At 42.2% G+C, this 15,797-nt stretch overlaps 1 protein-coding gene across 1 annotated transcript in view; it reads left to right on the top strand.

Annotated features, from left to right (window-relative positions):
• Positions 1-15,797, top strand: part of LOC124616210 (pickpocket protein 28-like) — a 146,089-nt gene that overhangs the window by 111,688 nt on the left and 18,604 nt on the right. Inside the window, exons 7-9 of the mRNA XM_047144513.1 lie at positions 3,351-3,621; positions 9,057-9,116; positions 12,692-12,842. Coding sequence (XP_047000469.1) covers positions 3,351-3,621; positions 9,057-9,116; positions 12,692-12,842 — 482 coding nt within the window. The remainder of the gene's footprint in view (positions 1-3,350; positions 3,622-9,056; positions 9,117-12,691; positions 12,843-15,797) is intronic.

The following is a 15,797-nucleotide window of genomic DNA, read 5'->3' as shown; positions in this document are numbered from 1 at the left end:
TCGTAATTGTTCTGTCTTTAATTTTATTGACAGAAATCATACTGGCACACACCGAGTAGTTGCTGTTGTACACGTACTTTTCACTTGTAATAGGTGAACAAGGGCAGAGACACTGTCGAAGAAAAGGAGGCACAGTGGTGAAGTAAGGGATGTGTAGGGCGACGTCACAGATGGACACAGGTGAAAATTTTATAGTAGGATAAGAAAACATTTTATCAAGATTATTTTATGACCTCCGCTTTGAAAAATTCAAATACACTGGCAGAAAAAAGTCACAACATCAAGAAGGAGTTGTGAGACATAAACGATAGTTGTTAGGAGTGTTTCTACATCTGAAAAATTCTACATTTGAAAAATTCTATTCAAATTTCGCACCAGTGGCAAAAGAGTGACGCTAGCAGCGCCTCTATGATGATGAAAATCAGGTTTGCTTTAAATGCACGATGTAACGGTAGTGAGCGTTAGTTACCTTTATCGTGTGTTGATGTTAATCAAGAATGCCTTTAAGGCGACAAAGGAGCTACTATCAACACCCCACTAAGTTTGAACGAGGTCGTGTAATAGGGTTACGAGAAGCTGGATGATCCTTCTGCGATATTGTATAAAGACTTGCCAGGGATGTAGCCACTGCACATGATTATCGGCAGCGATTGTCGCGAGAATGTAAGGTAACAAGAAGACCAGGCTCCGAACGCCCACGTCATACTTCCAAGGCGGGAGATCATTGTGTTTGGCGTATGGGTCCGGTGAATCGTACTGTACCTGTAGTAGAAATCTGAGCAGCAGTTGGCACCACACTGACACAATGAACTGTTACAAATGGGTTACTTTAAGCACACTCCGAGCTAGATGCCTTCCAGCGTCCAATCCACCGATCCCCGAACCACAGCCATTGGCGAGTTTAGTGGTTTCAAGCGATAGCTCATTGAAGGGTAGGATGGACGTCGTGTTTTCCGTTGAAAGCTGGTTCTGCCTTGATGCCAGTCATGGCCTTGTGTTGGTCAGAAGGAGGCTAGTTGAGGGCCTGAAACCAACCTGTCTGAGTGCTAGACACACTGGACATATACCTGGAGTTGTGGGCTGGGGTGCGATTTCGTGTGACAACAGGAACACTCTGGTGGTTCCAGAATGAGATTTTCACTCTGCAGCGGAGTGTGCGCTGATATGAAACTTCCTGGCAGATAGAGCACTTGCCCGCAAAAGGCAAAGGTCCCGAGTTCGAGTCTCGGTCCGGCACACAGTTATAATCTGCCAGGAAGTTTCTCTCGTGGTTATCCCACAAACACTGACAGTAAATTGGTACGTCAGGTGATTCGACCTGTTCTGCTGCCTTTCATGAACAACATTCCAGGGGATGTTTTCCAGCAGGATAGCAGTCGCCCACATACCTCTGTTGTAACCCGAAATGCTCTACAGAGTGTCCACATGTTCCCTTCACATGTTCGATCACCAGATGCGTCTCTAATCGAGCACAGATGGGACATCATTGGACGACAATTCCAGTGTCATCCACAAACAGTGTTGACCATTCCTGTATTGATGGACCAAGTGGAACAGGCATGGAACTCCATCCCACAAACTAACATCTTACAACTGTACAACACAATGCATGTGTTTTCATGCTTGTATTCAACAGTCTGGCCGTTACGCTTAATGTAGCAGCATTTCACATTTTCAATGGCTTATACCGCAGTTCCATTGGCTTGTGATACTGTAGTGTTAACCACTTATACAGGGTTATTACAAATGATTGAAGCGATTTCACAGCTCTACAATAACTTTATTATTTGAGATATTTTCACAATGCTTTGCACACACATACAAAAACTCAAAAAAAATTTTTAGGTATTCACAAATGTTCGATATGTGCCCCTTTAGTGATTCGGCAGACATCAAGCTGATAATCAAGTTCCTCCCACACTCGGCGCAGCATGTCCCCATCAATGAGTTCGAAAGCATCATTGATGCGAGCTCGCAGTTCTGGCACGTTTCTTGGTAGAGGAGGTTTAAACACTGAATGTTTCACATAACCCCACAGAAAGAAATCGCATGGGGTTAAGTCGGGAGAGCGTGGAGGTCATGGCATGAATTGCTGATCATGATCTCCACCACGACCGATCCATCGGTTTTCCAGTCTCCTGTTTAAGAAATGCCGAACATCATGATGGAAGTGCGGTGGAGCACCATCCTGTTGAAAGATGAAGCCGGCGCTGTCGGTCTCCAGTTGTGGCATGAGCCAATTTTCCAGCATGTCCAGATGCACGTGTCCTGTAACGTTTTTTTCGCAGAAGAAAGAGGGGCCGTAAACTTTAAACCGTGAGATTGCACAAAACACGTTAACTTTTGGTGAATTGCGAATTCTCTACCGCCCAGATTCGCACATTGTGTCTGTTCACTTCACCATTAAGAAAAAATGTTGCTTTATCACTGAAAACAAGTTTCGCACTGAACGCATCCTCTCCCATGAGCTGTTGCAACCGCGCCGAGAATTCAAAGCGTTTGACTTTGTCATCGGGTGTCAGGGCTTGTAGCAATTGTAAACGGTAAGGCTTATGCTTTAGCCTTTTCCGTAAGATTTTCCAAACCGTCGGCTGTGGTACGTTTAGCTCCCTGCTTGCTTTATTCGTCGACTTCCGCGGGCTAAGCGTGAAACTTGCCCGCACGCGTTCAACCGTTTCTTCGCTCACTGCAGGCCGACCCCGTTGATTTCCCCTTACAGAGGCATCCAGAAGCTTTAAACTGCGCATACCATCGCCGAATGGAGTCAGCAGTTGGTGAATCTTTGTTGAACTTCGTCCTGAAGTGTCGTTGCACTGTTATGACTGACTGATGTGAGTGCATTTCAAGCACGACATACGCTTTCTCGGCTCCTGTCGCCATTTTGTCTCACTGCGCTCTCGAGCGCTCTGGCGGCAGAAACCTGAAGTGCGGCTTCAGTCGAACAAAACTTTATGAGTTTTTCTACGTATCTGTAGTGTGTCGTGACCATATGTCAATGAATCGAGCTACAGTGAATTTATGAAATCGCTTCAATCATTTGTAATAGCCCTGTATGTGTTACCTAGACAAAGACATTCCCAAAATTTCATTACTCTACATTAACTATTTCCTGGGGTTGGCATTTTTTCGTCAGAATATTAGTGGTTGATCGGTTAGACATGAACGGTCTAATGGTGAGGTTCTAACACTGGAGACAAGTATGCCAAATAAATATAATGGAGAGTAAAGTTAATACTGTGGTGTTAATTAAGAACCCAAGATTGAGCCCTGTGGTACAGAGTTTTCCTCGATGCCTTTTGACGCTGCAGATGTCGCAGTGAGAACAGGTTGTGCCCGCTGTTCCCGGACAGATGCTGCTGCACAACCCAGTGGCGTTCCCCGACATGAGCTCGCAGTTCTTCCGCGTGCCCGTGGATCGTGACCTGGTGGTCACCGTGCGGCCGGCCGTCATGATGACCTCGGAGAGCCTGGTGGACTACCCGCCGGAGCGCCGGCGCTGCTACTTCACGAGGGAGCGCAGCCTCTACTTCTTCCGTTACTACAGCGAGGAGAACTGCCGGGCGGAGTGCCTGGTCAACTACACGGTCCGTGAGTGCGGCTGCTCCGCCTACTACATGCCCAGTGAGTACTGGCTGATCGCACAGTCTGATGACACCAACTCCTGCGCTCAACAGTGATTTAGATGCAACAAGTGCAACTTTTGTGCGATGCTCTTCTCCACCGGTTTCGACAAATCGAGTTTCAGCCTTTGATAAACCCACAGCATACCATAACAAAGCTGCAGGTGTCGAAAAACACTCTCAGAGGAACTTGCTAAGTCTGCCCACACTGTTGTCAAGTTTCGTCATTTTTTTTTTTCTAACCTTCCACCATGAACTTGTATGATGACTGTTCCATCGTCGTCGAAGGCCCTCCATTTCAAAAGTATAGTAAATGGATAAAAAGATCACAGTTAACTAGAGGCATCAAATTCGGATGAAATCCCAATACGTTTTTAATTTGGCAGTGAAGCCAGACCATATCTACGGTATGCATCCAAATATTATATTTACAGCGGAGACGGAGAAGCACAGTAAGTTGCCTTTCTTAGATGTGCTGGACGAACGGAAAAATGGTTCAAATGACTCTGAGCACTATCCGACTTAACATCTTAGGCCATCAGTCCCCTAGAACTTAGCACTACTTAAACCTAACTAACCCAAGGACATCACACACACCCATGCCCGAGGCAGGATTCGAACCTGCGACCATAGCAGTCGCGCGGTTGCAGACTGAAGCGCCTAGAACCGTTCGGCCACATCGGCCGGCGCCCACGATCAATAAGTTTAGCAAGGGAATAACAATTATTGGATTATAGGCCCAGTGACAGTGGATTAACGATGCGGACGTCTATGACTCGCCAACAGCTAAGTGGAAACTATTGTGAGGCAACACTATCTAAGACACACCATGAACTACATTGTTCTAACAGTAACGTAAAAACTTTATTAGAAACAACAATAACTTTCTCGTTCATTGATTTTACATGATTGTAAACTGTCACATTGTAGTGCTATTCAGATCCATTTTTAATAACATTCAAAAGAGTAGTTAAAGTTAATTTTGTTCGTTGAATTATATCTTTCCATAATCATAATAATTTTGGGAACTAATTAACTTATGACACAGTCCTTATTTTTCATTTTTTCCATATCTTGCAGCTTCAGACGTGACTGTATTCAATACACTGGAAATATGAATTAAAATATACCTCCACAGAATCAAAAAACCAGAATCTATGTTAAATGAACAAACAGATTTAGCAAGCCACAGTTATTTCAGTAATTTTAAAGACCTATTGTGAAGTTATACCATGCATTTGTCAATTGTTTAATAATTAGATCTCTGGCACTATGAGTAAATTCATCTTTGATCATACCGTGTACAAAAACATCTGTGAAGCGTTTATAAACATGTGTATGCCAATGTGCTTCTTGAGTGAAGTGATATATACGAACAGGATGGTGAAAAGAATGTATGACGATGCTAAAAAGTTAAAAACGTTTCTCTTGGATTATATCATAAGTCTACACTGTTCATTTTTTCAACTATTTCGCACATATTTTCCGCCTTTGGTTCAAATGGTTCAAATGGCTCTGAGCACTAGGGGACTTAACATCTGAGGTCATCAGCGTCCTAGAACTTAGAACTACTTAAACCTAATTAACCTAAGGACATCACACATATCCATGCCCAAGGCAGGATTCGAACCTGCGACCGTAGCGGTCGCGCGGTTCCAGACTGAAGCGTCTAGAGCTGCTCGGCCACAGTGGCCGGCATTTTCCGCCTTTGACTTACGAAATTTCTAACCTAACATACCGCGGGACTGCTACGGTCGCAGGTTCGAATCCTGCCTCGGGCATGGGTGTGTGTGATGTCCTTAGGTTAGTTAGGTTTAAGTAGTTCTAAGTTCTAGGGGACTTATGACCTAAGATGTTGAGTCCCATAGTGCTCAGAGCCATTAACCTAACATAAAATATTTTCATGATAGGAATAAAACACGAAAAGTAGCGACTGAAGGCTTTTTGTAATTCATACTTCCAGTGCACAGTTCTTATTATTACAAACAGGTTTTTATAGACGCCTGATGAACATCTACAGAGTACCGCTAGTGAACGAAAGCAGTAAATCGTTGGGCAAGACATCTGATATCATCGCAACAAGATCGTCCAATATTGTCTGTTCTCCCACATTACGACCGGCCGCATGTAGCTGTGACTCCAGCAATACTGGAAAGGGCGGACACTTCCATTCGAGGTGATCGATGGATCACAATGAAACACCTCACTGCACAACAGGATGTCTCTGTTGCTTGAGCTGACACATTCGTCCACCAGTTCGAGTACTCAGAGGTGTGTTCCCCGCTGGGTTCCTCGCCACCTAACAGAAGCTGATAAAGGAAAACGAAGGACTATCTGCAGGGAATTGCTTATGCATTACGAGGTTGATCGTGACAATTTTCGTCAACATTGTCTCAAGCAACGAAACATGGGTTCATCACTTCGAACCAGAAACAAAACGGCAAATCGTGGAGTTGTGGCATCACTCTAGCTCTCCTTCGAAAAAGTAGATCAAAGCTGCACCCTCAGCCAGTAATGTTTTCGTGATGGTCTTCTAAGATACTGAACGGTTTATTTGTTTCATGTCCTCCCTCATGGAGCAATAATCGTCTTTGAAGTGTGTTGTGCTATCCACAGGAAGTTGAAGAAACGACTTCAGCTTGTTTGTTGCTACGGACGTTGTAGGGAAGCAGCCTACTCACACCGTAGTAAATTCACATCAGTCTTTCCATTGTGTGCCAGCCAGTCCGCTGTAACTAGCTCTGACGTCATAAATGTTGCGCAATACTTTAAAAATCAAATAAATAACCTAAAATGTTTCTAGCATGTCAGGAGTAATACTAAATTAATATGTGTTGAATACCAGTTCAATAACTTTAACCATTTTCGAAATTTGGACGTTTTTCTGTAAAAATCATTGGCGCAACAGAAAAGAGCTAGAGATTTAAAAATTTATACTTAGATTCCTTTTCAATAATAATTTAATAGAAACAGTACTTTGGATCTCAAAAATTAAGATTTTAGTTGAAATTCCAAATTTTCTGGTTTTTGTCTTAAAACTTAAGGAAGCAAGGTAGATTAAGTAGGCTAATAAATAAGGCTAGGATGTTTATATTTAAGTAGAATGGAGATCCGCTATAATCATAAAGATGTGTGAAGTTTCATTTAAATAACTATAAAACTATAGCGATAGCGTATCTCAAAAAGGCAAGTTCAGAGCTCGTCTACTGCGTGCAGTGTAATTAAATTAATTCTCTCGCCCAAAATATTTAACTTAGCCACGTCAAACTTTTATTATGATTACTTACCTGTGTGCTGAATGCACATTTAAATTAAGAGCTTCATCGGCCATCAGCAAAAGAAGCTATGATTTATTCGGTAACTTAATGTGGTGCATTACTAGCCCAGCGGCTAGTCGGGAGAGCCGATTTGATCAGGCGTTCCCTTAGCCGTCCGCACTGCGTCCTTATATAAAAGAACACTGCGCGAGGAAGCAAGGCCCCGGTTCTCTCCAGACGCTGAATAACACACCATCTGTGTCGGGAGTCGCGTCGCGTCGGTATCATTGCTACAAACAGCCTCGGATGCCGTATTAAGTTACTTGAGATACGCGTAACCATGAAATCATTTTCGAGTGAAGTGTTAATTCTGGGTTGACTTTAATTATCGATCTTCAGTTTGCATATTGTCGTATTTTCACGTGCCGCCGCGGGACAAACATTCTACCATTATTTAGCGTGGCGTTTGATGAACCTTATCATCAAATTATGGCGAGCATTCATTTAAATATTTAATTTGGACATTTATAGTTGCATCAGCGCATTAGACTCTGAACTGCTCTGTTAGTTAGATTGTGTGGATTCTTTTGTTTTCATCTGTGACTTTCAGAATACAGAAAGTTTTTTTTTTTTTTCACGACCGTTTTTGATTATAAATCCCAGACAATCTCCTAATTCCTCAAGCTATAAGCTGTAACTATAAGTGTATTCTCAGATGAAGTGGGCACTAGGAATTCTAATTACAGGCTTCACGTTTTGCTAATCACTTTCTGGTTGCCAATATTGTAGTTAGAGAGCCAGTGTTGAGAACGGCAAAAGACAGCATAAATAATAGGAACTGGTTTTACATTCTACAAACCAAACAACATAAAATTGATAACGATAATTCCTATCAGCCGCCCCACAAAGTGCAAACGGTCTTCTTCTCCATGACAACATTAGGCCTCACAGAAGTCTGCGCACCCAATAGGTGCTCACGAAACTTCATTCAACTGTTCTTCCTCATCCACCTTACAGCCTGGATATCACACCTTCCAGCTTCCATATGTTTGGCCTAGTGAAGGATGCACTCCATGGGATGCAGCACATGAGTGATGGGGAAGTTATTGATGCAGCGAGCTGTTGGCTACGACGTCGACCTCGCAGGCACACAGACCCTCTCAGTAAGTTGGCATAAGGCTATTGCACTGAGAGGAGATTGTGTTGAAAAATAGGGGTTCTGTAGCCAAAAGAGAGGGAAATAATATGGTGTATTAGACTCCTGAATAAAAACAACCTGCTTTCAGAAAAAGATGTGTTGCATTACTTATTGCATGCCCCTCGTAGCTTTAATATATTGCACTTAAATGTACAAAAATCGAAATATTTAAGAACGCCACACAAAACACAATCTCATGTCTAACAGCACAAAATAAATTCTGGCATTACTTATGGTGGTCTCTAGTTGCATCCCTTCAAGTGCTTCCAAAACCAGCCACTAGACTGAGATAACGATAAAAAAAAAAACTTCGTGTGTTCGTAGGCACACTAGCCGCCAGGTACAACATCCTCATCTGCCGCAAGAAGGCCTGTATTGCATTGAGATATACATTGATACCACGAAATTGTTACTCGTTTATATCTTTACAGAAGTGATTTGGAGTGGCAGTCATTAAAAGAAAGGCGTATTTCGTTGCAGCGACATCTTTTTACAAATTACAATAATCAACATTCTCCTCCGAATTTCAAAATACTTTGCACACTCCTTTCACTGAGAGAAATAACCATGATGATAAAACGAGAGAAATCAGAGATCACATGTAAAAATTTACGTGGTTATTTTTCCCACGTGCTATTCGATGAAGTCTTAAAGTGGTTCTATGAACTCGCTACTAAAAACTTAAATGTTAATTGCAAGATAATAATGTAGAAGTACGTAATTTATGTTTAAATTTTTACTACTAATAAACAAGAGGTGTTTTAAACGAAACTGATAAATCGTCTCCTCATTCGTTACTTTTTGTTGGAATCTCAAAGGTGTAGGCACCTCGGGCCAAATGAAACTAAATGTCCTCCAAAATCTCCACTCTTCAATTAGAATAATTGTTCTTTGATAAAAATTTAATTAACTGTTGTTTTGTTGTTTCTAGACTTATTTCCAAGGACGGTTGACAGCGTTTTTACTTTTCTTACATTACAGGAGAGAAGGAGGTGCCGATCTGCGGAGGTTCAAAAATGCCCTGCGTAAAGGAAGCGCAAAGTAAGCCTGCAGAAAGCCCGTTTACATTGCTTGAACTTCACGTGCTCCTGAGCTGTAACGTTCTCTCCGAAAGATAAAGTTTGTTACATATGTCGCAATGCACTGCAAGCTAACGCTATACTGAAAATTAAATATATGCATGAGGGACGTTACAACACAAACATGATAGCCTTTGGGTTTATGTTAGCATCTGCTGCGTAACTGAAGCTTTTAAGGTTTCGTTTATGTTTTTCTTTCCAAACGAATAGACTAGAATATTTATTCAGCTCCGAACATGTTTACCTGTAGTTGATGTCGTCATATGTTTTATAGTTACAGCATTACAGTTATTTTACAATTATCCTTGCCTAATTTTGTTGCACGGAGGCTTTTACGTAAGTATCTACTTCAGAAAAGTACATTGTAACACAAACTGATCACATTTTGCAAACCAAATGCAATACGACACAATGAATCAGCATATCATGTTAGTGTCTTTGTATCTAAATAATCCGTACACAATTATAATAATTATAAATTTTACCTCTATGTTGCCTTATACAATATGGCACAGTGAATCAACATACCACACTGTTAGCTTCATAAAATACACTACTGGCCATTAAAATTGCTACACCACGAAGATGACGTGCTACAGACTTGAAATTTAACCGACAGGAAGAAGATGCTGCGATATGCAAATGATTAATTTTTCAGAGCATTCACACTAGGTTGGCGCCGGTGGCGACACCTACAACGACCTGACATGAGGAAAGTTTCCAACCGATTTCTCATACACAAACAGCAGTTGACCGGCATTGCCTGATGGAACGTTGTTGTGATGCCTCGTGTAAGGAGGAGAAATGCGTACCATCACGTTTCCGACTTTGATAAAGAACGGATTGTAGCCTATCGCGATTGCGGTTTATCGTATCGCGACATTGCTGCTCGCATTGGTTGAGATCCAGTGGCTGTTAGCAGAATATGGAATCGGTGGGCTCAGGAGGGTAATACGGAACGCCGTGCTGGATCCCAACGGCCTCGTATCACTAGCAGTCAAGATGACAGGCATCTTATCCGCATGGCTGTAAAGGATCGTGCAGTCACGTCTCGATCCCTGAGTCAACAGATGGGGACGTTTGCAAGACAACAACCATCTGCACGAACAGTTCGACGACGTTTGCAACAGCATGGACTATCAGCTCAGAGACCATGGCTGCGGTTACCCTTGACGCTGCATCACAGACAGGAGTGCCTGCGATGGTGTACTCAACGACGAACCTTGGTGCACGAATGGCAAAACGTCATTTTTTCGGAAGAATCCAGGTTCTGTTTACAGCATCATGATGGTAGCATCCGTGTTTGGCGACATCGTGGTGAACGCACATTGGAAGCGTGTATTCATCATTGCCATACTGGCGTATCACCCGTCGTGATGGTATAGGGTGCCATTGGTTACACGTCTCGGCCATCTCTTGTTCGCATTGACGGCACTCTGAACAGTGGACGTTGCATTTCAGATGTGTTACGACCCGTGGTTCTACCCTTCATTCGATCCCTGCGGAACCCTACATTTCAGCAGGATAATGCACGACCGCACGTTGCAGACCCTGTACCCGCCTTTCTGGATACAGGAAATGTTCGACTGCTGCCCTGTCCAGCACATTCTCCAGATCTCTCACCAATTGAAAACGTCTGGTCAATGGTGGCCGAGGAACTGGCTCGTCACAATACGCCAGACACTACTCTTGACGAACTATGGTATCGTGTTGAAGCTGCATGGGCAGCTGTACCTGTACACGCCATCCAAGCTCTGTTTGACTGAATGCCGAGGCGTATCAAGGCCGTTATTACGGCCAGAAGTGGTTGTTCTGGGTACTGATTTCTCAGGATCTATGTACCCAAATTGCGTGAAAATGTAATCACATGTCAGTCCTGGTATAATATATTTGTCCAATGAATACCCGTTTATCATCGGCATTTCTTCTTGGTGTAGCAATTTTAATGGCCAGTAGTGTATTAAGTTACGATTTATAATTTAGTATAGTCTCATGTCAAAATTCCTAATCATCTATTAAACATTCTTCAAATTCTTTCACTGTATAGAAGGCTTTGCTTTTTATCCACTTTGTTATTATATTTTTGAATTTATTCAGGGACACTGGATGGGCATTTTTAGATAGTTTGTTAAAATATGTGTCACCAAGATATTTATAGCTACTGTGAATCTTTGCTAATCTGGCATGGGGCTTGTCAATTGCCTGTCTCGGTCTAGTGTTATGATGGTCTATTGACATAAGTCAAAATTAACCAGGTTTCCTTTCGTGTATACTAGGCAACTACAAATATATAGACTAGGTACTGTCATCATTTTCATTTCCTTGAAGTGGTGTCTACATGATTATCTTGGTGTGAGTTCTGCAAAGCATCTAATGACCTTTTTTTGCCATTTAAATACAGTCTTAGATCCAGGTGAGTTTCCCCATAGCAAAATTCCATATGTCAGAAGGGAATTGAAGAAAGCAAAGTATGCATAGAGCAACAGAGTTTCACTTACATGGCCTCTCAGCTTGCACAGCAGATAAATCACACATGCGAGTCTGGAGCATAACTTATCTGTTTGTGTATCCCAGCTCAAACTTTGATCAAGATGGAATCCAAGAAGTTTCACTGGCGTATTTTTGTTCTTGGGGGCATTCAGATTAAAAACAATGTTCTCTCTTTTGCTATTATTTATGCATAGTGTATTAGCCTCAAACCATGAGGTACGCACATCTACTGCTATTGCTACATTCAGCTGTAATCATCCATTTAGCATTCTAAGCTATTAATGTGGTGTCATCCGCATATAGTGTAGTATCACAGGGCAATATGAAAGGCAGATCATTTACATATATAATGAACAGAAAGGGCTCAAGAACGGAGCCCTGCGGCATTCCTTTTTTAACGGGTAAAGGATCTGATTTTTATATCATCTGCGACATAAAGTTACACTATAATATTGTAAATAGCTTTTTTTAGCTGTTTTAAGCCAATTATTATTTATCATCTTTTCTAACTTTCCTTTTTTATGTTTGTGATGGTTCATTTATTTCCTTAATTAGCATCAGTGTTTTAATTGGTAGCAATAATTTTCCGATACTTCTTGCATTTGTACGACTAGCAACGTGTCTGATCTTCTGTTACACACAGCAGCCAAGAATTTTTAAGAAATAAAGTGCCTGGTGTTGGCTTATAAGACGCATAATTGGCTTGTGGCACTTGACTACATCACAAGTTGCCTCGGAATTGCAATTCTTAACTTGTATTTCGTTACCGTGCCGTCTTTCTGGGTGCATCTGGACAACTAGTGATTGTAATTATTGCCTGTGGACACTCTGGATGGCCGTAGTGACTGAGAACTTTACTAAGCAGTTTTAATTTTTAGTTGATGTAATGAATGTCTGTTTACCTTCTAGACACGAATACCTTTTACTCTTCTTATTACATTAAATTTTATTATGTATCACACAGTTTCTTTATGATCTTCAGTGTTCTACAAATGCCTGCTGTTGGAGTTGCTGCCATGTTACAGAAACGTGTTGTGTTTTCCACAGGTAGGTTCTACGGTGACACTAAAAACCTCACAGCTTGCCAGTGTCTACCGGGCTGCGTTGAGATAAACTACAACATTGAGACCTCACAGTCTCAAATTTTATGGAGGAAGTACCTGGATTTCAACCCTGACGCGATGCAATATTTTCAGAAGTTAGTGCTCCTTCAAATATTTTTTATTTTTTGAAAATACAAACTTGGCATAGATTTCCTCCTGACCGAATGCACTTTGTATCTGGCTACAAACAATAAATGAATTCTGTAACGTGCTCCAGCCATTCTTTTGACAAATGAGTGTAAATATAAAGGAAACTGAGGCGACGAAAGTCATGGGAGTGCCATATGCACATATACAGGTGGTAGTATCGTGAACACAAGGTATTAAACAGTAATGCGTTGGCAGAACTCTCATTTGTGCTCACGTGAGTCATGTGAAAAGGTTTCCGACGTGATTATGGTCGCATTACGGGAACTAACAGACTCTGAACGCGAAATGGTAGTTGGAGCCAGACGCATGGGACATTCCATGTCGGAAATAGTCAGGAAATTCAATATTCCGAGATCCATAGTGTCAAGTGTGTGCCGAGAATGCCAAATTTCAGGCGTTACCTCTCACCACGGACAACGCAGTGGCCGACAAGCTACACTTAAGGACCGAAATCATCCGCGTTTGCATAAAGTTGTCAGTGCTAACAGACAAGCAACACTCTGTGAAGTAACAGCAGCAAATTATGTGAGATGTATGACAAACGCATCCGTTAGAACAGTGTGACGAAATTTGGCGTTAATGCACTATGGCAGCAGGCGACCGACGCGAGTACCTTTGTTAACAGCACGACATCTCTTGCAGAGCCTCTCTTGGGATCGTGATTATATCGGGTGGACCCTTAGCGACTGAAAAACCGTGACCTAGTCGGACGAGTTCCGATTTCAGTTGGTAAGAGCTGATGGTGGGGTTATAGTGTGGTGCAGACCCCACGAAACCATGGACCCAAATTGTCAACTAGGCACTTGCATGCTGGTGCTGGCTTCATAATGGTATGGGCTATGTTCGCATGGAATAGACTGGGGTCATCTGTTCCAAGTGAACCGATGATTTACTAAAAATGGTTATGTTCGGCTACCTAGAGACCGTTTGTAGCCATTCATGGACTTCATGTTCCCAAACTTCTCAAAAGACCACAATTGTTTGCACTGGTTGATGGTGTTGGGACAGAAACCAGCCACAAATTTACTTTCAATTCCTTTATTCAAAGGGTACCGTTACCGGTTTCGAATCGTTGTGATTCATCCTCAGACGGTCTACACGCTTTCTTTATGACATGTGGTGTGTTTTTTACAGATTAATTGTCGTGAAATGTCGGTTTGGAGTGATTGTTTTCATAACATTTGTCCAACAGATGTGAATACATTCCCACTACATTCTTATTGTTGCACACGTAAATTTTTCTCACTGAACACTTACAAATATGTTTGTAAGCTCTTTGTATGTATCAAAACATGTGGTGCGTGATAGAAATCTTCTCAGTGACAAATCTAAAGTGTTCAGTGAGAAAAATTTACGTATGCAACAATAAGAATGCAGTGGGAATGTATTCACATCTGTTGGACGAATGTTATGAAAACAAACACTCCAAACCGACATTTCACGACAGTTAATCTGTAAAAAACACACCACATGTCATAAATAAAGCGTGTAAACCGTCTGAGGATGAATCACAACGATTCGAAACCGGTAACGGTACCCTTTGAATAAAGGAACTGAAAGTAAGTTTGTGGCTGGTTTCTGTCCCAACACCATCAAAATTTGTCTTCAAACAACAGCCACGGTCTCCATCATGTCATCATACGACAAAATTGCATACTTGCGCTTGGTTTGAGGACTATTCTGGACAGTTCGAGCGAATGATTTGGCAGCCCACATCGCCCGACATGAGTCCCATCGAACATTTATGTGACGTAATCGAGAAGACAGTTCGTGCACAAAGTCATGCACCGGGAATACTTTCACTGTTATGAACGGCTACAGAGGCAGCGTGGCTCAATATTTCTGCCGAGCACTTCCAAAGATTTGTTGAGCCCAAGCCATGTCGTGTAGCTGAACTACGCTGGGCAAATGGAGTCAGACTCGATATTAGCAGGTATGCCATGACTTTTGTCGCCTCAGTTCATAAATCAGTATCGGCTGGTAATCACGAAATCATTCACTCTTACTTTGTGACATCACAAATTCTTAAAAAACTTACTTCAGGGCCTACAAGAATTATCCGCGTTGCAGTAATGACAGAAGTAAAACAAAAGGTAACACTACGTCTAGGTAGAGAGGCATACGCGATGTCAGTGTCATATGGCGAGATTTGGCTATGATACGCAGCTGTGTGGCTGGATTGAAGAGTTTTTAGCAAACAGTACACAGCATGTTGTTATCAATGGAGAGACGTCTACAGACGTTAAAGTAACCTCTGGCGTGCCACAGGGGAGTGTTATGGGACCATTGCTTTTCACAATATATATAAATGACCTAGTAGATAGTGTCGGAAGTTCCATGCGGCTTTTCGCGGATGATGCTGTAGTATACAGAGAAGCTGCAGCATTAGAAAATTGTAGCGAAATGCAGGAAGATCTGCAGCGGATAGGCACTTGGTGCAGGGAGTGGCAACTGTCCCTTAACATAGACAAATGTAATGTATTGCGAATACATAGAAAGAAGGATCCTTTATTGTACGATTATATGATAGCGGAACAAACACTGGTAGCAGTTACTTCTGTAAAATATCTGGGAGTATGCGTGCGGAACGATTTGAAGTGGAATGATCATATAAAATTAAGTGTTGGTAAGGCGGGTACCAGGTTCAGATTCATTGGGAGAGTGCTTAGAAAATGTAGTCCATCAACAAAGGAGGTGGCTTACAAAACACTCGTTCGACCTATACTTGAGTATTGCTCATCAGTGTGGGATCCGTACCAGATCGGTATGACGGAGGAGATAGAGAAGATCCAAAGAAGAGCGGCGCGTTTCGTCACAGGGTTATTTGGTAACCGTGATAGCGTTACGGAGATGTTTAATAAACTCAAGTGGCAGACTCTGCAAGAGAGGCGCTCTGCATC

Source organism: Schistocerca americana, chromosome 5 (assembly GCF_021461395.2).
Source record: "Schistocerca americana isolate TAMUIC-IGC-003095 chromosome 5, iqSchAmer2.1, whole genome shotgun sequence".
Classification (NCBI taxonomy): Eukaryota; Metazoa; Arthropoda; class Insecta; order Orthoptera; family Acrididae; genus Schistocerca; species Schistocerca americana.
Note: the sequence above shows the minus strand (reverse complement) of the source record. Positions and strands in the feature narration are given on the sequence as shown.